The following is a 26,932-nucleotide window of genomic DNA, read 5'->3' as shown; positions in this document are numbered from 1 at the left end:
TTTTTAATCAAAGCACAAACCTGAGAGGACAGACAGCAAATCATGTTAGAGAGAAATGTGAGGAGACAAAAAGCAAGATGTGAAAAAAAAACAAACCCAAATGCCTTTGCATTCGTTTTTAAGGCTAATAAAAGTAGAACATAAAATCTGATTTGGAATAGCTGTGCTTCAAGTAGGGTGTCATAATACCTAACATTTAATAATCGGTATCTTTACAATAGAATTACACAATTCTTGATGCCCAATTCACAGGGCTGGCTGATATGGAAAAGAAAAATCTTATCCCGATATTGGTGGATATCAATTTATAATCCCTATTTAGCTGAAAGGTTTATTTTCACTCTTAACTAAGCTATATGGTTAATTTTGATTTAAATGCTGTTTATTTTCTGTCACAAGTTGACCAAGATAAATGTACTGTCGAGCATTATACAGCTGTATTTTAAATAACAAATATATAATGTAGGTCTAATAAATTTAAATCTGTTACAGAAGAACAGATACGAGGTGGAAAACTAAATTATTTTCAGTTCCAAATGAACATAAAAGATAAACTCTATAAAAAATCTATAATTGTGCTAATAGTTTAAGGCAAACAAATAAATTAGAAAATGAACAAGTAAATTCCCACAACACCACCTGTGGGAGGTGTTGCGGGAGTATGGGGTGTCTGGCCCATTGCTACGGGCCATTAGATCCCTATACAACCGTTGCAAAAGCTTGGTTCGCATTGCCGGCAATAAGTCGGACTCGTTCCCGGTGGGTGATTGGCTCCGCCAGGGCTGCCCTTTGTCACCGGTTCTGTTCATAATTTTTATGGACAGGATTTCTAGGCGCAGCCAAGTGGCGGAGGGCTTTCACTTTGGTGGCCTCAGAATCTCATCTCTGCTTTTTGCAGATGATGTGGTTCTGTTGGCTTCATCGGGTGTGGGCCTCCAGCTCGCACTGGAACGGTTCACAGCCGAGTGTGAAGCAGCGGGAATGAGGATCAGCACCTCCAAATCTGAGGTCATGGTTCTCAGCTGGAAAAGGGTGGAGTGCCCACTCCGGGTCGGGGATGAGTTCCTGCCTCAAGTGGAGGAGTTCAAGTATCTCGGGGTCTTGTTCGCGAGTGATGGGAGAAGGGAGCCGGAGATTGACAGACGGATTGGGGCTGCGGCTGCAGTGATGCGGACGCTGCACCGGTCCGTCGTGGTGAAGAGGGAGCTGAGTGTAAAAGCGAAGCTCTCAATTTACCGGTGGATCTACGTCCCTACCCTCACCTATGGCCACGAGCTGTGGGTAGTGACCGAAAGAACGAGATCGCGGATACAAGCGGCGGAAATGAGCTTCCTCCGAAGGGTGGCTGGCCTCTCCCTTAGAGATAGCGTGAGAAGTCCGGGAGGGGCTCAGAGTAGAGCCGCTGCTGCTCCACATCGAAAGGAGCCAGCTGAGTTGGTTCGGGCATCTGACAAGGATGCCTCCTGGGCGCCTCCTGGGTGAGGTGTTCGGGGCATGTCCCACCGGGAGGAGGCCCCGGGGCAGACCCAGGACACGCTGGAGAGATTATATCTCTCGGCTGGCCTGGGAACGCCTTGGTGTTCCCCCGGATAAGCTGGAGGAGGTGGCTGGGGAGAGGGAGGTCTGGGCCTCTCTGCTTAGGCTTCTGCCCCCGCGACCCGGCCTCGGATAAAGTGGATGAAGATGGATGGATGGATGGATGGATGGATGGACAAGTAAATTACTTTTTGGTTGTGTGGTACAGGAAATTGAAGACAGAGAGTTTATAGTTGGTGGACTAATTTTGATACTCTGTGATTGTTGATGTAGTTTAGGTGTAGGTCATTCACACAAGTCTCACATTATCATGTATTATGACTACTTCCATTTTACAGTTATTCAGCACTCGGTCACCGAGTGTTGTGCCTGCATTGTACAAAGCGGGCGTCCTCATTCATTTAATGGAAATACCCTGCTTCTCATTTCCTCAATAAAGAGAAGCATCAGCATCTTTCAGATGGTCCGCAGGGCTCATTTAAAGGGCCGGGGGCACAAGATCCCTTATTTCACTGCAGGCTCTGTCTCCTGCTGATAATCATTCTACAGGCTTTTCACAACAATCCAACATGTTCTGCTCAACAGCCTGTGGATACTCTCCAACTGTAATCCATGATTCTTGTGTCTTTAGGGGATTACATGGTAGTTTTTTGGTGTCTGACTGCAGGAGTTTCTGATGAAGGATTTACTCAAACAAGCAGCATCTACATCAACAATTTCAACAATAACCTTAAAATGATGTCATACGTTTCACAGAGAAAAACTGACCAAAGTTGGACTAAAATGCAGTCTTTTTCATATGAGACATGCAAATTAATTAATTTTCTACTGTGCACTGGTGTCTTGGCAGTGAACACATATCAACAAGAACCTTTCTTTGCATTCATTTTTAATAAGCTTGTCTGTCACCTTTTCATTTTCGGAATGTTTGAGGCGCTAACGAATGACATGTTGTATATTCTGCATGACTCTCATGTTGCCGTGCCAAGAGATAAAAGTTACGAGAGTTTATCGTTAAAGAAAGGTTAAATTAATAAGAAGACCAGTGTTATGGGTGTGTTATGCCGATCTTTTATGTGGACACATTTCTGTCTTGAACTTGTGTGATGTGAAAAAAATAGTTGCTGGTAGTAAGTTATACTGTAAGTAGCCCCAGTGTTGCAGAGCCATTTGAAAAAAGACTTTTACTCCCCTCCTAGATTTGCACCCATAATGTCACAGTTTTTACCCTAGATGTCATCAGCCCTGTACCACAAGACTCATATCCAGGGGCTTTAGTGGCAGATCTTTAATAACAAGTGAGCCTCCTGGAGTGTTAGTTATGTTTTAGAGAAAAGAGATCGGAGGTTTGAGATTGAGTTTGTTGTCGTCTCTCCTTGCTCTCAGTGGGAGCTAAGCAGTGTGATGGATTAGGTATGAGGAGTGTCCGCTGGTTTAATGGCAGGTCCAAGGCAGCCTGAGGAGATGGTTTTAATCATATTTGCCTCCTCATTACCCTCCCGTCTGCTGCTTTAGTGCTGTGCTGGGAAATCAATGGCAGCCAACTACCTCCTCTCCAAGAACAATACCAACAAATGCTATGAACCAGGTGTCTTTGTCAACGCTGCTGTTGAGTTGGTGTCATTTCTTTACTACTGTAAGTACATGGATTCATGTTGACAAGGAAAGCTAACCACGCTGAGAAAAACTGAACACATACTGAATTCCTTTTCTTTTGAAAAGCAAAAGCCAGAGCAGATTATTATGAACCTTGCCGTGGAGATTGGGCAAGTGGTTGTGTATAAATCTCTGCTAACATGCTATTACTTATTTCATTTATATTTTTTGTTATGTCACAAAAAGACAAAAAAAGTTTCTCATAATATTCAGTGAGCAATATTCAGAGAAGCGATGGCTTTTCCATAATAAGCAGAGTAGTGACCTTGATAATGGTGTGTTGGGGAAAGACAGCTGGTTCTTATCTCCAAGGAGACCTGCTAAAAGTCTGCAGTGTGACAGTGATGCCTATCATTCATTTAGCTATGACCTCATCCTCCTTCACTCTGAGCACAATTCTAGTCTCAAAAAGCATTTTTGAAGCAACAGATTTGGAGGAGGAAGAAAACATTTTTCAGACTGACTTCCACTGTTCTTCATGTATAATTGCACAATTAATTCATAAACAGCATGTTAGTTACAGGGCAGTGCAGTCTGGTTGTATTTTGTTTTCTCTTTTCTTATTTTTGGTCTTGAGCCTAGTGTATTCAAAAATTATAACTGTAGCTCTGATCTTGAATAGTATTTTGGTGTTGGGGCTAATCAAATAATTTGGGGGCAATGGGATTCAGCTTTAGCAGCTGCACCTGAATGAAATAAATGATTTTCGATTTGGACCTGCTGTTTATCACCATTCATTCTCTTTATTGTTCAGTCTTTATTTTCCAAGAGTACATTATTCTTCTAGGGGCCTTTATTATTTTTTGTGGTCTTTTTTTTATTGAAACATCTCTGTGCCTATTACCGTGAGCAATGTGAAGGGGCTAATTGCATTTCCAGCAACCTTGTTAATGACAATGTTGTAATGGCTTTCAGCTATTATTGAATTGACTTTCAACATTGCCATTTTAGTTTACACAACTGCCATTTGCTTAAAAGCTTTGCCTCTGTACTTCTGGTCTGGCATGGTTTAATATGTGCATGTGATAATAGGTTTATTTCTGTGAGCAGAATTAGTTCCCAGAAGACTCCATGGGGACAGATTTTTCAAGTGTGTTTTGGCTTTGGTGCAGTGCATATTGTTCTATGAAGTATGCAGGTGTCACAGTTGTTAGGCATTAGAAATTGTATTTAGGAAGATGAAAATCTAAAATTATGTAATCAATAACCTTTAATGGTTTTTTGTTGCTGTTTTGTGTTTTAACGGACTTAACTCAGCCATGAACTGTAGCGACTGTTTTATCTTTGTAACAGAGTAGATGTGAATTCTGTCAGTGTATTAGTATTTGTGTTAGGTGTTTTCAAAGATACTGTATCAAGTGGCTCTCAAAATGAATTCAAAGTTGTCTACATGAACAAAGCATTAGTCTGCTTTTATAGGCTAAAAATCTTTAACTGTATGAACATTAGTGACAGGGATGCTGGATTCATTTTAGAAGAGGAATGCCAAAAAACAATAGTCCAAAAATGCCAAGATTGCAAGTCAAACTGTCACATTTAGGATGGAAAACTATGTTCCTCAAAGCCACCATCACCAATTTAGTGCGTTGCAGCCCATTCTCACTCCCGATGTGTAATATACCGACGATTTGTCACGCCCCGAAGCGTCCCATGGGAGCACAAAAGATGACCTTCTGCGTTCCTTTGCTACAAGCCGGATTGTGGATGAGATCAAATAGAAGGATGCTCCCGCGTTAACACACGTTCCAGCCGTGTATTCCAGCCCTAACCCTAACCATAACCTTACTCCTAACGTCAACCACCACCTTAATCGTGTTAGTGTTTTCAAAGCGATTTAAGTAAAATAAATGTACATGTGTAGATTCATTCCAAACTGTTCTCATGTTTCCTCATTTTTCCGAACTTGTAATATAGGAACATGTTGGGTGCCCGAAAGCGTAATATACCGACTTTTGCTGCTCTCTCTTTAAGAAGATGGCGAACTTAATTTTGGCGAAAAGAAACAAACAACAAAAAAAGGAGCAAATCTTAAACTTCTTTCTGTTTCATGTTTGCTTTCCCTATTTCAGTTAATGTAACTGACTTGTTTAGAGTGTGATAAGTAGAACTGGTGCACAATTTTTCCACTGTTGTTAAGGTCTTCTTTGAGCCAGTGTTTCTTTGCACAGACATGCAACCATGCTCATGTACTCCTTGAAAGCCCTGCTGGCTAAAGTTCAGTATAAGCATGAAAAGAAGTGGGAAGCAGGCTGAAGGAAGGACACAGAAAGGTACAGATCAGGTTCCCACCTCTCTCCTCTGCTGTATCCTTTGGTTATTTATGAAAGGAAATAACTCTTACTTTTGGTGGTTGCTTAGGCAAGATATGTATTTTCATTTTTACTCAGTGAAGATTCAGAAAAGTTATCTTCACTTTTGATATACTGCCATTTTTTTTTATTAATTTTTTTAATGTATCCTTGTAAGATATCCAGTTGTTACTGTTTATTTGGGTTTAACAATTCTCAAATCCTTGGGTCTTCGACCACAGTTTGGGTCACACCTGTGTTTCATTTTTTGGATTGCATAATGAATTAAATTCTCCAGTATTGCGATGTATTTCCACACACCTTTACTTATTAGGGACTGCTGCTGACTCAAAAAAGAAATTAGAGGACATGACGAAAATCAGCCTGCTATTTCTTCTTTTTGTGTTTTAGTTTATTTTTTAACACCAGTTGGCTACTTGTGTCCACTGTCTTATTTTCTGTGAAATAAGCAGTACAACAGTAATTTACAAGATTCCCTCAAAACACTTAATGTGGGCTGAATGAGCCGATTATGTAAAAATTTGAATATGTTAAAAAAAAAGAAGTTAAAATGTCTTTTCATTATTTAATCCAGAAACAGTAAACGTTCAAATATTCTGTCTTTGCTGTTTGTAAAATGAAATATTTCAAACCTTTTTTTCTTTTAATTTTTATGATTATCACTTATAAAAATTAGATATCTGGTATCTTAGTTAAGTAATCTTTCAATCTGTGTGCTCTGACAGCAGTCTTTTGCTCATCTCTACAAATGTATTCGTGTATGGATTGGGTGTTTCTCATCTTCCCCTTGACTACACTCCTTGGATGTTTCACAGGGTTCAGTTCACTGGTCAACATAAAATGATCAGCAAAACATCTCGTAGGAGTCCTGTTAGAGAAGGAATTTAATATTTCTATAATGCTTGTCAGCAGAAGCGCGAAGTTTCTTGAAAATCTGGTAGACAGCTTTGTTGACTGACTAAAACACAGTGGACCGACCGCTGCTTTCACCAGCAGCTTTCATGGCACCCGGATAATCATCGCACCGAAAATCAAATACCTCGGGTTCTCTGCCTCTCCACTCTACTTCCAGACTCTACGATTTTAATTTCCAGAAGAAATGCAAAATATATTTTCTTCTTAAGAGAGGAGTTTGGCCCACTAGACAACACCCATTTTATCTTGAGCCCAGGTATGACACTTACAGTGTGGTTTCTGGTTCAAAAGTGACACCGACACCAGCCCCTGTCCACTCCTTTGAAGTTCTTGAATCTAGTTTTTTTTCACCCTACTTTCAAAACTATAGAAAGGAGGATTATCCAGGGTATGCTCATTGGCTAATGACTCCTGCTTGGTTTCATAGTGAGATGGTCATACTCCTTGCTCATCAAATCCAGTTTCAAAACATCAATTCCAAGGCTGCAAAATGCACCTCACAAACCAATAGGCAATGTAAAGGTGGCTATGCCCATTACCCATACTGTCTGTGGTAATGACTTTTAATACCTCAAAAACATGCTCTAATTGTTCTTAATGTGCTGGTATTGGATGGGAAAAGTTCAGATGTGATCATCACTACTATCACACATACATACACGTGCCTGTAGATTCTTTATTTACTCATTTATTTTTAGACAGGAATGTTTTTATGTATTTGTCTGTGTGTTTTTAGAGGATATATTTTATTCCTTATGGTCTTAAATGCGTATGTGCATGCGATTGACAGCGGTTCCTGTTGGGTGTGACAGTGTGACAGAGTGCGGTGATCCCTCAGCTGGCCCTGCATCACTGCATTTCTCCTCTGTCCCAGTTCACTCCCTTCATCTCCAACTCTACATTTATCTCACTTTTCATTCCACTGGGCAAATATGTCTTAGTGTTCTTAACTTCCTGTCGTTTTGTTGTCCTCAAAGTGTTTTATTGCTGTTAACCATCCTACAGTCTATCTAATCTTTCTCTCTCATTCTTTGTCGCCTTGAGAGTGCTACAGTTCTCCCTGCAGAGGACAGCAGAGAGAGCAGATATTCTTCAATTACTGTGATAATATTTCCCTCTTCAACCTTGCACGCTGATTTTGGATGCCTACCTGACAAAACATTGGTCTGGAAACGACAGCTTTCCACAATCACAAAATGTGTTTCAAATTTGAAAATGTGTTTAAGGTTCAGTGGGATTCATTCACTTGAGTTGTTGTTGTTGAGCTGTTGTCTGCTTGCCTCTTCCTTTCCAACTGACTAACCATTCCTTCTACACTAGATGATTTAAAGCTTCACTGGTAACATGATAGGCCCCAAGTGCATCTGGGCTCTAAATTCAGATTTTATTCTTCAGCATCAGGGTGTGAATGGATATGTTCATGTGAAGAAAAAAAACATAAATATGTTACCTTGCTATATGGAGATCACTGGTCTCTAAATAAGAAGGTAAGCTGGGCATCCTGAGCATACTGTATTTTGAGCACTGCTAGGAAAATGCACATTTATTCGCATCGCAAAGTCAACATGATGTAAGTTAAGTTGCCGTTTGCAATGTGACTTTTTTTTCTCTGTCTTGAAGTTAAGAAGAGAATATAAACACCTTTGCTTTTGCAGTAATGAGTATCCACCAATGCTTCTTTTCCAATCAATAACCAGACATACAATAGTTGTACAATCTAGGAAAGCTATTTCAACTTCAAACTGCTGAATGACAGATAAAATTTAATACTGGAAGCTAGTATGGCTGGACCACTGGATTACCTTGACAGAGAAGACTGAAACCGTCTTATAAACAGCCCATAGACTGCAGCTAGAGGTGAGAGGAGAGCATCTTCCTCCAGCAACCTCACCAGACTCGAGCTTTAGGAGCTATCCTCAGTTCTGAATTAGACATTCAGGTTGCAGACAGTCTATAGCTCTTTCATTGGCCTTGAGGCTGTTGTGTGGCTGTTTTTCATGTTCTGCTCCAGTGCATCCACAAGTGGTTTATAGAGTCCCTGGCACAATGTTGAATAAAAGCATCAACTGCACTTTGTACATGGAATGTTTTGAAAGGCACCGTACTTCACTTTAACAGGAAATCTCTTCCTGTATTTTTTCGGGCCTGAAAAAATAACACGTAGACTTTTTCCATTCATTGTCTCTTTGTATAACGTGCCTCTATGTGAACATCACAATAATACTGGACATGCACTTATATTCTACAGTGGTTCCTACAGTCTGAGGACTTGATGTTGTCATAATTTCTTTAACATTTGTTGCATCATGTTTGAACTTTATTTTGGATGGTATAAGCGCAGTATTTATTTTAGCATTTATGTTGCTGCAGGGGGACCAGAAGTGATGATTTTGGACACGATGATAGAAATGTTTGACCCTGGAAGTTACTGGTATATTTTACAATCTATATGAGTTCACATGGACCCACCATAATTACATATAAACATTACATAAACTTTTGGTTCCATTTAAAGTTGCACCAACCTCCTACGCTCCCACTTGTGCCTTTGTCACAAAGACTGCGGTGCTGCAGCCAGACTAATAAGTAAACAGCGTTTGGTGCCTATCTTTCTTATCTAGTAGAAATCATATTTACTGAATGTCTCATAAAACCTTTTCAAGCCCCTGACTTCTCTTCATCAAGTGAGATTTACTCTTGTTTACCATTACTCTGACTTATTTGCATTCTTTGCCATCTTCAACAAAAGTAGATTTTCCTTTTACTGGTTATAGTTTTTAGTTCCTTTGGTTGTTCTAGTTAGGGTTGACATTGTGCAGTCAACGCTAACTTCATAATAAAAAAGATCAACTGATTTTCTTTTAGTAATGAAATTTAGACTTTTCACAAATAACTTAAGTTCACCCTGTCTCAAGTGATCTGCTGTAGAAATGTGAAGCAAATAAAAACGAATTGAATTTTCTGAAGGAGGCTCATCTCTATCCACAAGTGGAATAAAGGACTTAACATCCAGCCTTATTATATTTAAAGTAATACAGAGTGCTATAACAGGATATATCTATATTTGATTATGTTCATAGTTAATTATGCATAATCCTAATCAAGTGTGAATCTAATCAATAGAGTGAATGTATAATGGAATGATTGTAATGCTTGAAATTTGGCCCTGAGATTTTGTGTGTGTTAAGATGAGAAGAGGAAGTGCAGCAGAGCACCGCAAAGACCAGTTGCAAGATACCGGAAAGCACTGAGTGTGTCAATAGAAGTGGAAAGTCCAGAGAGCGGAGTCAACAGGATGTGACTCGTGAAGCAAGCTATGTGTTTCCAGAAGGCAAGACAGAGAAACATGGCTGGACATGTTTACCACTTCTCTGCATTGCATTGCTTCCAGTGCAGTGTGTGGAATCTATATGGCTCCTTGAATTAATATCAACCCAAATTATACCATGTGCATGTGGGGGTGTATTGCACAATCAGTTCCAAAATTTTAAAAATGGAATAATTAAATAAACAAAGACAAAAATGCATTCATGCGTTATGTGATGACAGAAAATGATTTGATTGAATAGCTAAGTCATTTAATTTATTTATTGTAAAACAAATATCAACATGCTCAGTTGATACTTATATATTTTGTATATTTGTATATTTTAGTAAGAGACAGGCATTCGTATATATTATGCAAGGTATAGTTGAGCTCAAGGGAATGAGCACAACACTATGTAGTGGCCTTTTTTTTGTATGAGATTTGCTGATTCATTGTGCTATCATGCATAAAAAAAATTTAATAGAGGGCTAGAGCAAAATTTGTATTCAACAGTATTTGGTTGTAATTTTTACTTGTTCCGTTTACTTAAGTGCTTTAGGTTTTTTATAATATGCACCCACAGTAACTGTTTCTGAAAATGTATGCACATATTTTCATCCTGTTAGTTGTTCTGGCAGTCAAACTAAAAGCATCAACCTTTATACTTCAATAACATTGAGTTTATTGCACTTTTAATGCATTATATTTAATTCCAAATGTTCCAAAGAAAGTATAAGTTCATGATGTCCTACAGCTATAAACTATGTGCGCTGAATGAATGAATGCAGAGATGCAGTCTACCCGAAGCCCATGTAATATTTGTCTCATGCTGAGATGTAGTTTTTGTTATTTAGTCATTATTGTGAAGGGCCCCAGGGTTGCAAAACCCCGCATTCTTTAAAATACATGTGCATGAAACAGTAACTTAAAATGAAGTTAAGAATCCAACAGTATACTTGTTAAAGAGGATATTGCATTTGATGTTAATTCAGTTCAGATAACAAAATGTTGAAACAATGGATTGCAGCTCTTAAGGTTTTATTCCACCGAGACTGACAATGTCTCCTCTTTTATCTTTTCAAACTAAGATATGTATAGCTGATTTACTTAAGTGCATCTGTTGTTGTAGCATCGCTCCTCTCATCCCTTTTTAAAAAGCATCTCGTCTGAAGCTTCTGATCATAATTTGAACAAAAAGGTTATGAAAAAAAAAAGTACCACATCTGGTCTTGGCCAGTATTTAGTTTACGTTTTTTTATTTTACTTTTAAGGACAAGAAAATATTCTTTTGTCGTTGTTGCCATCTTTAGTTTCACTTTGAAGGCTTTTGTCATTGTGTGTGTGGGTGTCTCTCTATAAAGTGTGTGTTTTTATCATGCGCGTTTGCCTTTGTAAGTCTGTGCGTTTATGCTGATTTTAAAGCACATGTCAATATTTTATTTCTTTCAGAACATTAAAAGGAGTGCTAGCTGGAAAATATCTGCTATTAAGTAGAGTGGACGCAAATAATATCTCTGATGGAGGACTGGCTGTTAAATTGATGAAAACTGTTCTAGAATGAGATTTTAGGTTGTAGTATTGTAGCTGCTGAATACTGTAATCATGGATACTGTATCCCAAGCTGCACTGCTCATTATCATTTAAAAGATAAGAAAGATGTATGAAATAAAAATAAGCGTTAGCATTGGTTTAGTGGACGTGACAAAATGGGCCGATTGGTGAACGAGTGTTTCAGTTTCTATGCTAGTCAGGTGGTTTCTTATTTAATTTTTCTGTTATAATATAAATCCCCTCCCCGTGTCTCCTCTTTCATTTTCTCACTCCAAGATGTAGAGTTTGCGTTGACATATATTATATGCAAAGCATTCATTTACATAATGCATTTTACTCCTAAATCCAGACTCTGTGCCAGATCTCGCATAAGCTACCTGCCAAGAATGCATGCAGATAGGAAACAGTGAGAGAGAAAAAAGGTATTGTAGAGGAAAGCGTAAAGAAAATATACTCCAAACAAAGATAGGCCAAGGGCAGTATAAGGAGGGAAGCCAAATGAAAATGGGGGGGCAGAAAGGTAAAATAAGAGAAATCTCTTGTGGAAAGCTGTGAGGGAGGTTAAAAAGGCAGAGGACATGAGGAGGACTGAAGGTGCCACTACTTTTCATCCACTGTCTGATCTGTGGGTGGCATTCATGACGGATGGAGAACCACTCTAACTGAAGGTCATATCCGAAGCCCTGCCATTTTGGACTGCCACTTTCACAGCGAAAAGGATAAGTAAAGCTCAGATTGTTGTGTATTCACCCCACTTTCTCTATAGCTGTGTCGATAGAGGAGGGAGAGACAGACAGATGAGGCATGTTGAAGAAATTGTAAGCTTTGAATGCCAAAAAATGATTCACAGTTGTCTAAGCAGGATTTATCTTATCATATCTCTCTCTGTCTTTTTTTTCTTTGCAAAAGACATTCATACACTGCTGTTCTCAGACTGATATCCAATTTTAATAACAAAGATTTGATCCTCCTTGTTGCTATGTCTCCCATTTTTAATACACCACAACTGAGGTTTCAAATTGCAGATTTCTCTAAATGCACTCCTTTATTTAATGATTAGCCTTTCCACCAGATAGTTCTACAATACAATATCATGGACAGCTTTTGTTCATATCCAGCTAAGTAGGATTTTTGTTATCAGTGAGATTATTTCTACAAGAGAGACCATACCACGGTAGCAATTACATAAGCATTTGTCATCAAATCGGATTCAGCCCAAATCGAGTGAAACAAATTCCTGGAGGGAAACAAACTACAGCAGACAGCATGTTTCTGAGTTTGCTTTTCCCAGATTGTCACAAGGCTTAAGGACAGCAGTCTGTCACGGCTCCAGCGTCCCTGCAGTCTGGCTCTGACGCAGAGATATTCGTCTGGCGTTAGAACCATTGCTGGAGCTGGAAGTTCAGACTGGGTTGTTATCCCCCAGGCAGGGCAGAATGCTCATGGCCAGACGACCTCGCTGCCCAGCCTCTAATATCTGATCAAGAACCATCTGCTGAGGCTGCCAGAGCCCACACACTCCCCATACTCCTGACCTCTCCAAGGAAAGCCCGATGGGAAATCAAGCCATTAGTGGACTATTAGAATGATTTTGATGACCATTAGAAAAGAAATGTAGCACAACAAAATGACATTTTCACCCAAGGAATGGAACATTTGCTTTTTTGTTTATTAAGAAGGTAGCGTGATTCTGCTCTGCGGTTACTTCTTACTCTTTCTGATTTCTTGTTCATTGTGAGAACATGAGCTTCACTTCTGGTATTTCTTTATCAAAAGCATCTCCAAAAAAGCAGTCTGAGCTGAAAAGAATGTGATTAAAAGAAAAAGAAAAATGAAAATACAATATTTTTTGGGTAATTTTATTTTATGCTTTCTGATTATTCTTGTTGACAGATAAAAATGTTAGTACTTGGGCACAAAATAATGCAATTAGCTTTAAATCAGTTTTTAATTCTTCAAATACAGCCCGTTGTTACATTGAAGCTCAGCGGTGAAATGGTGTCACAGTACTCAAAGAAAGTGTCCATGTTATACTGGCAGAATGTTTTGTGGATGTCGATATGACATGGACTCATATGAGAGAAAGCTTTTAAGTTCCAAAGAGAAGTATATAGAATGTGTCAAGAGTGCAGTTCACATGAAGTTTTAATGGCCTGCGTGAACAGTTCCTGTTCCTACAGTGTGTCGTGCAGCAACACTCGCCAGACCTTGATAACAGTTGGTTAATGGGTAATGTGCCACACAAGAGTGATGCTGCACTTTCTGTTTTCATTTTGTTGCTGTAGTGCAGTAATTAATCCAGCTGAACCCTTTGTGCTCACAAAATAAATGCTTTCCATTTTCATTAATAGACAACTCATTAGTACATAATGAGCAAGAAGGCAGCACTCCCCGCTCTCCCCGTGCAGTGTGTAGCACATGAGCATGCGCTGCACTCAGCTAATTAAAACCTAGGTTTGTCTCCTTGTATTCTTCTCTATAAGAAAAAAAAGAAAAAAAGCACGAGCTTTTAAAGCATAAGTTAAATGAGACATGGTATGCAAGCATTTTACACCCCAGAGGTAAAAAACATTATGCAAATCCTCAGTTGTGTGCTCTATAGTTTTATGTCTGAATAACATATTATGTATTGCAAATAGCAAGCTATTAATGAGAAAAAAAAATGCAGTTGCCTGTGGTTTCCATTTTTGAATGCAACTTGAAGCTAAGAAAAGATTTCGCTAATCGTATCCATACCTTTAAATCTCACAGACTTTAAGGTTAAGTCCTTCTTTCATCAATCAAAAGTTTGAATGTAATGATTAATGGCAGTGACAAGCTGCCTTTATCCTTGAGTGCCAGTGACTTTTCATCCAGACTGTAATTTGGGGCCTTCAGCTGTAGGTGACATCTTTCCTTTTTCTCCAATCACCTGTTGTCATGGGAAGAATAACAGTGGTTCTTTCTTTTTTTCCCCACCATCCACTGTGGGAGTAAAGGATGCAATTTCAAGGAAAATGACGTTGGTACTGAAATGGCCCTCGACAATGTCTCGATAAGGACTTTTAGGATCATAAAATCTCTACATCGATACGTGCTCTTGATATAATACAAACAATTCTGAGAACCAAGTCATAAAAATCTAAAACATTACCTGAAATAGATTTGTCCAATTCTCTCTTCAAGGGCATCTTCTCATTCACGTATTGGACCCCTTTCAAAGCTGCTGATATTTTTAGATTGCTTACTTTAACTCCCTTTATGACCACTTGCACTGTGAGCTCTGTGACGAGGAATGCCAACAGGAGCATGCTAGTCATTTTTTTTGACAATCACTGAGTTATGTGCCACAAATCCCCTCCCTAGGGTGAGACTATTAATGTGGAGTACTACTGTAGAGTCCTAAAGTGACAGAGGGAGAACAGTAGGTGGAAACTACCTCAATTGTGTTGCATTCAAGATTGCCATCATGTTTACCAGTTTTTGAGCCACACAAAACTGGTACACACAGGAGTTTTTGAGCCACACAAATGCAATCATCAGTCATCACCTGCTGCATCTGCCAGATTTTACTTCCTGTGATGTTGTCCAATTCTCAAAGTATAAAATCAAATTCAAGAATCACCATTTTGACACACTGGAAGAATTACAGTTACAGAACAGGATGTGCAAGGAGCGATCTGTAAATCACACTAACACTATTGACCAGAGGTCCATTAGAAGAGAGGGGAGACAGCCAAATTCTAATCACCCCTCATATCATTTTAAAGATTTGACATAACATTTTTTTTTTTACATGAAAAATATGATCAATGATCCTCCGTAAAATCATAAACATCATTAACATCCAGATCAAAAATGACCAGCATTGCCATCTATCAGATATTGGCTTCTTTTCTTTCAGTTCTAATTCTAACTGATGGACAATCGCTGCCCGTGAGCGAAAATGATTAAGAAATGAACAACCATTAAATTTATCCTAATTGCATTATACTGACAATATATCAATAGTGAGCAATCATCTCCAGGCTGAGCATGTGTTTCTAAAGTACTTTCTAGAAATCTGCATAGTCTGTTCATAGCTCACACGCAGATAGACATGAGTATAATTGCACACATGTATTCATATTCAAATCACCGCACATGCACACTTGAATCACCTTCCAGTGAGGATGATGTTTTCATATGTCATGATGAGGCAATGATTTGCTGCGAAGAATCCTCGCTTCATGACGGGGAGACAAAATCGAACCCAATTTCTGTTTGTAATTAAAACCATTTCCACATTCGCCTCTTGGAAGGCCACAACATTCAGAGGTCAATAGCAGTCTAATGCAGTCATTCAGGGAGCTGTACTGTAGAACAACAGCTTGCAGTTTCCTTAACATCCACATATTCTGAACATGCAAATATAGTATTAGTGTGGCTTAATGGACCATAAGAATTAAAAGTTTACAGTGACCTCCTGTTGTTTCCTTTTAAATAATGTTGTCTCTAAAACTACTTTTACTGTGATTTTAAAACTAATTATACAATTCTTCTGTTCTGTGTTGATGTTCATATCATTTGTGTGCTGAGTTTAATGACCCAAGATCATCTGAGAATCTCTGAAGTCAGTCAGTCAGCAGTCTGAAAATAAACTTGTTTTCTCTTTATTCCCAAACAAAGCTTGAGTAAGAGTTTAGTTTGAAGTTGAACTGCTGCATTTGTGGTCCGACATTATAGAGCTAGACTTTCCATCACTTGAGGGTCACACAGTGCTCATGAATATAAGGTGGGAAACACATGTGCAGAAAAGCAGATAAAATGTCCAAAACGCGCACACTTCAGCCCAGAGAGTTTGTAGCTATTCGTCACTGATGGTGATAAATGTCGCTATCATTATTAAATCCATCACACAATGTTTATGACTTCAGTCTAGTCTCCTGCAGGTATGCTATTTCATCTTGTAGACACGCAGTAAGGATAGAAAGAACAAGCTCATTGGTCACAAAGAGAGAAAGCGTTCTCAATCAAATAGGAGCTTACCTTGCAAATAAAGTTCTATATTTTGATGCTTCCATGTGACAGATGGTAAAAAATGTGCCAAACTATATAAAAATGTGCTGACAGAAAACAGAAGCAGACTGTCATCGATGGTACAAAGTGTTAATCAACTTTTACCGCATAACATATTTTGCAGTTTGGCAACTTTTCTGTTATTAGTCATCTGAGAGTTTTAAAGCACACAAGTGCAGATCTACTTTGAGCCTCTTTTTGATGAATGTCTGTTGATGATTTCGTACGGGGAGTCAGCATCACCAGTGTTTCAAAAATTAACTTGTTCCTGCTGAATCATAGTGGCAGTTTTTTTGGCAGATTAACATGTATCCTGTTGATATTGCTATATAGAAGTAATGCGGTTGAATTGCTGTCCTACAGCAGGTACATAACTATTTGTAATTGCTGTCTCAATGCACCAAAATCGCTTTGAATACCACAACTGACCGCTAGCGATCACAGAGTTGATCCTCATCTTTGAAGCAACCATTTTAAAGTGAAGAAGAACCCTGTGCATTGAACAAAAGGTTTATTGCACAAAGCTGCAATAATTTTGGTCGTGCTGTGGAGATTATTCTTGGAGAATTTTTTATATCAGGAAGGATCTCGTGTCACATGCACAATTTTAAACTGACAGCCCTTCATTTTGTAAAGTTTTACTTCCACTCTTTTACTCTTTTGCACTATATTGGATAAAAAGTAGTCTTCAGGCAGATATATTTTATTTTAATGGCTACTGAATGTCATAAACATTTACACAGTGTTTGTAACGGGGCTCGATTAGATTAAAATCTTTAGAATGTAATATAGTCTTAGCTTTTCAACTTGCCCTCCTTTAAAATGAGAGAAATCATCTTGCATTTAAGTCTACTTAAAGTGTGCATAAATAATAAATTAACTTAGCATCAGTCTGCCTTTCTGTCACTTTCTTTCTCTATGCTTTTTTCTTTTGACACTAAGAAGGTAATTTTATGAAAGGCGGGGAGAAATGTTTGGGACATATTTATTTCCTTACGTGATGCGATTATTCTCACAATTTTGCTTTTAGTGTCCTCAGGCACGCTTTTAGGCACAGTTAACTTGACCGTGTTTAAATACATACTTGTGGAAAACCTGTATTGACATATTCGCTTTTTGCATAATACTCAAACCCACCGGAGTGTGCATTGGCACATAAAAAGCTATTCACTTATTCACTGCAAATTAGTCTCTAAATCCATATAAGCCACTGATAGCTGGGAAGAAATGCAGTAATCAATGACAGAGGTTTTTCTTTGCCTCCCTAAACAGAAGAGTTATTTATGTGTACTGACATCAATCAGCATGTAGTCTCTGCTTCAAACCAGCAAGTTCTAGAGAGGGAAGAAGTGCTTTCTTTTAATGATTTATTATAGCCAATCTGGTGTGTGTTTATTATTTATCATTATTCAAACAATGTTAAGAGAGCATGTTACTACATTTCCTTCACATTTCTTTGCCAGTGTGTTATATCAGTGTCGACAGAGAGAAAGTGGCGCACAGTGTAGCGTAATGCTGTTTGCTGCAGGTAACTATTTGCAGTGACAATTAATTAAAGCCAAATTAAACCCTTTACATTAAAAATAAATCTGTTAAATTGCATTGTCTGTTTCTTTCCTCGTTGCCGCTTCTTTTCCTCAAAGCTGCATTTAGTCAACTGTAAACTGTCTCCCCGCTGTAATGTGCATTACTGCGAAAAGTCAACACAAATGTCAAACTAATGCAGTGGAGTATTATAGACTCCTAAAAAGATTTCAACAACAGCAGCTTTCTGCTGACCTTTTATTCTTACCATCAACTACGCCGAGAAATCTTTCAATAGCTTTGCATAATAGTTTTGATTTAGATTTGTGTGTAACAGCGTGTAAATTTGCTTATTGTGGTCTACATCCCGATGAGCATTTGGACATCATGACTGTTGATCTGCTGTATATACCACACACAAACACACAAACACACACGCTATGGCTCTGTTTCATTTTTTTTAAAGTTGCATTTTATGGTATCACTCTTTGAATTATTTTCTTCCAGTCGGGCACATTAGCTAAAAGAAAGCAGGCAAAGAGTCCAGGTTAAGTTTGCTCATTTTGTTTCTGTTGTTCTTTTGTTGAAGTCGTACATTCTGTCTTTATTCTTTCCATTTTTTTTTAAAATAACATCTACTAGCACAGACTTTAAGAAGACCTTTTTACAGCATAGAGTATGCTATCTTAAATGACATATGACTGAAAAACACTGACAACTATCATGCAGTTTTTAAAGTCTAGTACTAGTAATCAACTTGTATTGATGGGGGACAGTAACAGTGTTTTCCTACTGTACGAACACTGATTAGTCACTTACTTGACTAGCAGTATATCCCAGAAAAAGCTGCTTGTAAGACCCTCTTACTACAAGCACTTACCAGGGCATTACTGTCTGACATACAGAAGTCTTTCTTTTACATAATAAATGAAAAAAAAAGTAGTATAAGAGCCAGCGGATGTGACATGTTAGGCATTATTTTATCGGCTATGTCGCTGCCCTGAAGGTTTTAACAGTAGTGAGGGATTGTAAGCCTTTGGGCTGAAAAGGAAATGGACCAAGGATTTTTCTTTTAGCGATAAGGTTGACTGCACCGGGCTGTGAGAGTGCTTCACTGACTAATTATTTGAAGCCTCCTCTCAGATTAGGGTAGAAGTGCAGAGCTTATGGACAGTTGCATAGCAGACAATCAGACCATGTAATAACCAGAGGGCCAATATTTGCTCAAATCCACTGTAACACCTCGCAAAACAAAAGTGTGTAAAGCCCTAATGCTCAGTCCAATCCCACGGCACACTGCCTTGATAAACACCGACGCCACCTTCACAATGGACGCCATCTTTACTCTGGCAATTAGGCAGAGTTTTGGATTATCGCTTCCTCAGCCCAGCACACCACAAATCCTTCCGGATTCAATTATTCCCCTCCCACGTCTGCGGCCATTTGGGCTTTTTGGGCACATGGCCAGTAGAGGAAAGAATCTGAACTGCTCAAAGTAAAAAGTTAGAAAGAAAAAAAAACGTTCTTCTTCTTTTTTTTCTTTTTTACTATGCCTATACTCCTGCAACTTTGATGAGTCTATTAAATTAAAATGAAACCTCGGGAACTTGCAAACACTATCCTGTTGAATATTTTATGAGAACAATAAGCTAAATTTACTGTGATCCTTTCCTTTAAATTTTGTAAGTGTTCGGTGTTATCTGAAAAACATTGCACTACATCCTTCCCTCCAAGCTGCTGATGGTTTGATCCTCCCCCTGTAGGCCAGGAATGTCTCCAGTGGTTTCTGCATAAGAAACTAAAATGCTTACTGAAAGGATTTGATTTAGTCTGTCTTATTCTACTTATTCTACTTCAATTGAGTTGTTTCCGTGTGTTAGACAGCACACTCGGGGTAAATTGTGTACAAGATCAAGGGTTTCCAGGGTCAGGAGAGTTGCATCTTTGTAATTGAGGGCCTCTCTTCAATGTGTTTGCTTAGATGCTTTTTTGTCTTCCACCTGGTGACTCTTTGTGGAGTACAGACATTTCACTCTAGTGCCTTTGTGTGTGTGTGTGTGTGTGTGTGTTGCCAGCACATCTGCTACACAGTTTACTCATGGTAGCATGGAAATTTATCACAGGTCTCAAATAAAGGACCTCCTTTTTTTGTATATTACCCTACCTGACCCATCACACTGTTTATGCTTTTGGGTGCTTTTCCCCTCTCATCAGTAAATGGCCAACTGTGGCTGTCACCTGCGTTTTATGTGTCTCTTACTCACAGCCTAACACTCTCCTCTGTCCTTCTCCTCTTTTTAATTACAGATACTACTGTCTCATCCCAGAAAGGTAAGACAGCATTTAATCAGTCACGTGTAGATTATCGCATATTTTCAGATGGGTTCCACGTGCTTGTGTTACTCCTGTGTGTGTTCCAAATTTTTGCTAATGAGATGACAAAACATTTCATGTTTTTTTGTTAATGTTGATTTGAAATTGAGTCACTCGTGGGTTTTGTTGCACAACAATCTTTTTGATTACAAAGTCAATCACTCACACCCACTGACACCCAGACTAAATTACCTTGCTACTCTGCAAAGGCAGACAACCCACAGTCTGTTTTTATGCACTGTTTTCTGTAGGTCTTATGTTCAGATTAATCACAGTTCTGTTTAGACTCCTCCACACTTTCATGTGTATGCTAATAAGAGGTTGGAGGAGGTGACTGTTTTGCATAGTGGCTCTTCGGGGACAGACGGGAAGTTTAGTGCAGTTGTAGGAAAGTACCTGTAGGCTGTTTAGATTTTGTAAGATGATAGGGCCAGGCAGTCAAATTGTCTAAACAGCTCCAGGGGTCTTGTTCTGAGTGGCAGGTGTATGCACCAGGCAGTCCCAGCCCCTATACTCTTGCTAGAGATGATACAGTAATGGCAGAGGGTGTGTCACACTCGGTGATTGCAAAGAACGATCAGACAATCAGCCAGGAAAACTCCCTGCTGATTTTGTTGAAACTGTCTTTTATTCCCTGCTGTGCTTATAAGAATTTAGATATTCTTTTGTACAAGCTTTTACCAGAGCAGAACAGAACACAGATACAAATATTTTCATTGTCACCTGGATCTGATATACTGCGCATGTATATGTGAAAAAGCTAAACAGCAGGTGGGTTTCTCTGGGAACATGGTGGCATTTTTGCCTTTCAAAGCTTTAGATCTGTTGAAGCCGCAAAAAGATACAGTTCATCTGCGTGACTGGGTACACACTGTATGCTCTCACTCACACACTGTTGTGAGCCTATGTATGTGATGACTATGTGGTGTACAATGCTGTCAGATTGGCCTATAAAGGTAAGTGATGCGGGTTGCCCGAGCCTCGCTGTCTGATGAATGTTGAAGGGGTGCAGAAGCTCGCGAGGTGTACATCATCCCTCCACAGCTGCACTCGCATACGTTTCTGAAGGAAGTGGGGGGATAAATAAGGCCGCGCAACCCTGACAGTGAATGAATGCCTGCTTTTGTCAGCCCGTGTGTGTCCGTGCCTGTGTCTGACTTAGTTGTGTGCGTGTTTTTGTATGTCTTTCTTTTCTTTCACATCTCGTATGTCCAATTCAAATCTGTTTAGTTAGAAGCATCAACAAAAACAGCTACTGTCTTCCAATCCCACACAATGAGAGTGTCATCTGGCTGTATTCATTAATATACTGTGAGTTATATATGGTTATGCTGCTCTGACAGTGTCATCAGTGCTCAGCAGCCTTGTGGCCTTGAGGCAAAGATAATGTTCATATACCATGTGTTTGTATGAAAAGATGTCTATATGTTCATGTGTGTGTGTATGTGCACCTCAGCACAAAATATGAAAAAAGCTGGAAGTTTGTCCAGCAATTTCAATGCAGTTCTATTCAGCACAAACTAAGAGGCTACATTATATTACACGTGTTAGACTGAAGGGCAGCACACAGTAGTTAGGTCCAGGTAGGATTCAAGCTACATTTGAATAACCTTTACTGTTGTTCCATACCAATATGATTAGTGATTAATAAAGGCTCTTATTATAAGTTGACCTTATTCTTCAGTTTTCTGCTTCTGTGGAACATCTCTGCTATCTGCACCTTTCATGACATCCTTTATCCAACACTTCTCCACCCCCTTACACTCCTCCTCCCTCTCTGCTGCCAAACGAAGTATATTTATGGCACCTGTGCTGGAAAAACAGTCTCCAGGAGACGTCCCACTAATTTCATTTTCAAAATGCCAGCAATAAATTTATCAAATGGGCTGAATCGAATCGGAGTCACACGCCGTGCCATCCGTCATGGGCTGTCCCTCAGGGGCCTGTGGGCGTACTTAAGCCGGCCAAAAACCTCCGCTGGCAGGAGAAACCAGATGAATATACTAGAGAAATATGCTGAGAACAAGAATGTGTGCGCATATCTTTATGCGCTTAGATCCATATGTGCAAGCATAAATTAGCTTGTCCACACGCAGGGATGCATATGTGTGCACAGAGGTCAATGCTAATTTTTCAGCTCATAGAAGCCTCATGTCGAAATCTGAGCTAAGCGCTTTGGATGTCAATGTGCCAGAACAGTAATTGATTAATTGCAACACAAGTTAATTGATTGTTTTGCACATTTTTGCTTTTGTGAATCCCTCTCAGTTCAAACACTGCTTTGAGCTTTATCCCCTCCCCTGCCTCTGAAAACTCGAGTTTCACACGCTCTGTGCCCTCCCATTCCCCTCCCATTTCTCACTGCCTCATCCTCTGTACCTCACTGTGGCACCTTTGCCTCTCTTTTTAAATGCCCCTGTCCCCGCTTTGCTTTTGTTTCACCGATCTTTTCCTCTGCCTATCTTTCCTTGCCCTCTCAACATTTATCACCGTGCAGGCTAAGCCAGGCATGAGGGAGGGTAAAGCAGCTTAGTACTAACAGTTCTAATGAAGTCAGGCCCTGTATCCCTCTAACAGGGATCAGTGGAGCTACTCTGTGAAGCCTGTCAGCATTTAATGATTAGATGAAACATTCAGACACCCGCTACGAGAAGACATGCACACTGATATATGGTAATACCCAGCTGTGGTCTCTGTTACGCAACTCAACAAAGAATTATGCACACAAACACACTCTCACTAGCCCCCAAACTCCAGCTGTAAAGATCATGATTTATGACTGAAGCATGGCATCAAGGGTATACACAGCAAAGTGATTGGAATAAAAGCAAATGACAGAGAGGTTCAGAGAATGAACAATCTGGCTATTGATTTTTGCTATGTGCAGGAAGGTGGACAAAAATGTAAACTGCATGAGAGAGATTTACTCCTTGACTTGATGAGCAGACTGTAAACAACTCCACACGCTCTCGTCAAGATGCATGCTGCGATCCATGATTTTTCCCTGCTTCTTGCTTCTGCTAAAATGCCTGATAGAAGATCAATAAACAGGCCATCATCTTTTTGAACATTTCAAGATTCACCGCTGATTAATTCTGAATCCTATTAGATTAAGTTGTCCTAGTCTGTGCCCACGCACGGCAGCTTAATGTGTGCCCGTGGTGTTGTACGTGTTGTTGGCATATGAGTAAGTTTTTCAGAGGGAGTACGTTAGTGTGTTGAAATGCTAAATCTGAAAAATAGAGTGACAGAGGCAATGGTTGGGTCAACAAGCTGCCTGTTTGTCAGAGTGAAAGGGTGCCCACAAGGCCTTAGCTGCTTTTTGCCCCATTAGCTGCACATGCAAATTTACCTGTCAGCTTTACAGCTACACAAGGAAACCGCAGTCTTCTCAACTTCTCTGCCTCACTCTTATTCCAGTCCCCCCCCCTCTAAATCTCAAACTCCAGATCTCCTCCTCATTACATTTTGTTCAATATCTTCCTTCCACTGCAAAATTGGGAACATATTCTGTCCTCACACCAGTAATTTCTCTCCCTCTTGTAAAAGTACCTGTTTAACTCCACTTGAAGGATTGTGAGACACTGGATTTGAAATAAATGTATGTGCATTTCTGCCAGAACGCATCTGCTGCTTCAAGGCTTTTCACATATCTCTTGCTTAGCAAAGCCTCATAAAAAAGTACTTGGCGAAGCTACTTGAAAATACAGTTTTTCTAAGGAACCACTGTCAGCCAAAGAAGTTGAGAAGGAAATGTCCACTGAGCTTAATTTATAATTTGTTAACTGATAATTATAATACTGTAATCCTTATGTGATCTTCTCAGCTATTAACTGCCTCGTAAATCCAGCCACAAAAGAAGCTCCTCTCACTCTATGGCCACATCAGAGTGTAATGGTGTTGCTCAGAGGTAATATAATAAACATTAAGTTGAGTACTAGCCAGGATATAAATAATGATATGTGAGAGACCCTGTCTGGACTCATGAATTAAAACCCCATCCTGTTTCCATGATCTAGTTCTGGAACATTAGAGTGTTCAGTTGCTAAAAGGGGTTAAAATGTTGTTGTAGCTGTTGTCAGTGAAAACCCTACTTTATCCCTCTTAAAGCATCCATCCATCTGCCCATCCGTTTTCTTACTTATCCAATGTAGTGTTGTGGTAATGTAGTGTAGGGTGGTGGTGGGAAGGGGGTTCGAGCTTATCCCAGCTATCAAGGCAAGATTTTGCAATCAGAATTGTGATCTGAATCCAACGTTTTGCCAAAGACATTTTCCTTTTCCAAAAAAGCGAGCTCTGTCAATTCTCGATAGCCTCTTCTTGTTCACGTGTTACTTTTATTTGGTCATTTATTAATTTACATTCATGTCATGTTCATTATCACAGTGCATTTGTAAGACGGAAGTGTCCAAGCCAGGAAGGGGGAAGAAAAAAAAGAAAGAGAGAAAAAAGAAAAAGGGGGATCCAAAACTTCTACAGGAACAAAAGCATTTATGCAACCATGAATTCAAGAGTTCTGCAGAAAACACTTCTTTGCCGTTATTCACTACCAGAACTCAGGAGCAGAAATTGAAGTTACGATTGTATTTCACATTTGATTCTAAATTCAAATGAAACAATAAACAAGATGGTTAATAAAACCAAAAATGACAACTTTTACCAATATAACGTATCCTCAAGGAGAATGTAAAGATGAGATAAAGTAATAGTTGCAATTATTTTCAGACATCTGCACCCTGTGCAGTCAGACTCTAAAGGGCTTTGTTGATCACATACTGTACCTATCATATGGTTATACAGCTGGTGCTTTGTTTTACTTTGACTCATAAGCTTCACAAACACTCTACGCACTAATAAACTGTAAGAATAGACCTTATGTATGCATTGCTTTTGATAGTAGCATATAACTTAACGGATTTTGCTTGAAATTTTTTATTGCCATCCTTTGTCCTCACAGAATGAATCATAGTGCCATTGTTCCCCTGACTTTTATATTTGCCCTTCTCTGGTACAGAAAGGAGGAAAAAAGCCTCAGTCAGTAGATAGTTATATTGTCACAAAATGTTGGCCATTCGTGGTTTGCACATAATCACCTCGTACGTTATTAAAACTTTGATCTGCAGACAAATTATTAAGCACCATCATCAAGGCAAAATTGCATGACATATCTTTAGCTTATGACAACAAACCTATTAAATTCATAACATTTCTAGCTGCCTCACGAGTACCTCAGAATTAGCTTTTGCTAAACTGAAAGGGTGTAAAACAGTTTAAAATACCATCATTGATTTATGATATGCTGTGAATGACACTAACTCTCTATTGGCCTGTGCTCACACAGCAAAATCTCCAGTGTTAATTTAACACTGGAGATTTTGCTGTGCAGGATCACAGTTCATTTGCCTAAGCTTATCATATGAAAGAAGAACAGAAAAACTTTAATTTGGTGTATTTTCACTCCACTTTGAACCATTGTTTTACAGTTTCTTTTAACTTGAGTTGGCTCAAAGCAATAAACTGCCATAACTGGAGGTGCTTCAAGGTTTCTTATCTGGCAGTAATACTGACTACAGTGTGTGTGAACATGTCATACTTTGTCTTTGATGTGTGCTGCTCATGCTACTGTGAATCCCTGTGACAAGAACCATGCTTTTTTCACCTTTAATTTGTACTTTTTTAAAGATTTTCAATTCAGTTCTGCAAGAGCTGCAAGATCATTATAGATATCATCTTCCCTTTCTTGCATATCTCAGGCCAACTGGTTCAGCATGTTTGGGTTCTTTCCACGGCAAATCTCGAATGTCTGTGTCTGAACTGGTTAGAGAAAGTGGTCAACAGAGTCACCTCTGAATGAGACAGAACGTAGCCTCTTCCCACAACAAGGTGAGAAGCTCTTCGTTATTAGATCACAAGAGGGTGATAGTGCATTTTATTTGCCAGGCTAAACTCTGCAATATGTCCAACTGAGTCTTAGCTAAAGATAAAGACAAAACCACACAAAGAGAGCCTCAGCAGACCCACATCTTAGACTCATTAAGACTGCCTGGGCATTGAAACATTTCTCAGGCAACGACAGAGAGAAGATAAAAGCAGAGACAAGTATAACAAAAGAATGGAGACTGAAGTAAATTTATCACCACTCTTTCTTAAAGAATCCTGCTCTAAGCCTCAACTGCCAATTAGGTACGAGAACAGCCTGTTCCCTTGACGGATGAACTTAATTTGATATTCCGTGCTCCGCTCAGTAGGGTGCAACAGTGATTGCACCGGTGGATGGAATTTTCAGGCCATCCATACAGACTAGGCGTAATCGACTATGTAGATATAGACTGAAGCTTATCATAACTATTTCTCTTTGGTAGAGTAGTTTTATTTACAAGAGGGGTCAGGTTTCTCTTGAAGTGTGTGTGGCAGGTATCTGGAAGATTAGAGCATTGTTGCCCAGAGACGCTTGTGTTGCTACGTGGGATTACCCAGGAACAGAGCTGCAGTAATCCCATGGAGTAAATAACTCTTTGTCATAATTCAACATGTTATTGTCACAGGAATACCTGCTCTAAATCATTTTGAGGATTCATACATCTTTGTCTGTTTGCTGACAAGACACCACAGTTAGGCTTGAACCCTACAGGGCTGGCATTGCCAGGGAAGTGGGTGGCATATTGCACCCAGCGGGAAAGCTCCTATGTAGGCCTGCACGGCGGAGGGATTTGACCAGCTTGGA

At 39.4% G+C, this 26,932-nt stretch overlaps 1 protein-coding gene across 2 annotated transcripts in view; it reads left to right on the top strand.

Annotated features, from left to right (window-relative positions):
• Positions 1-26,932, top strand: part of LOC120719269 (cadherin-4-like) — a 238,095-nt gene that overhangs the window by 81,260 nt on the left and 129,903 nt on the right. Inside the window, exon 3 of one of the 2 annotated variants that reach the window (XM_040008360.1) lies at positions 20,143-20,166. The exons of the other annotated variant lie outside the window; for it this stretch is intronic. Within the exon in view, the coding sequence (XP_039864294.1) occupies positions 20,143-20,166 (24 nt within the window). The remainder of the gene's footprint in view (positions 1-20,142; positions 20,167-26,932) is intronic. 2 annotated transcript variants of the gene reach the window in all.

This window comes from Simochromis diagramma, unplaced genomic scaffold (genome assembly GCF_900408965.1).
Source record: "Simochromis diagramma unplaced genomic scaffold, fSimDia1.1 OVJJ01000545.1, whole genome shotgun sequence".
Taxonomy (NCBI): Eukaryota; Metazoa; Chordata; class Actinopteri; order Cichliformes; family Cichlidae; genus Simochromis; species Simochromis diagramma.
Note: the sequence above shows the minus strand (reverse complement) of the source record. Positions and strands in the feature narration are given on the sequence as shown.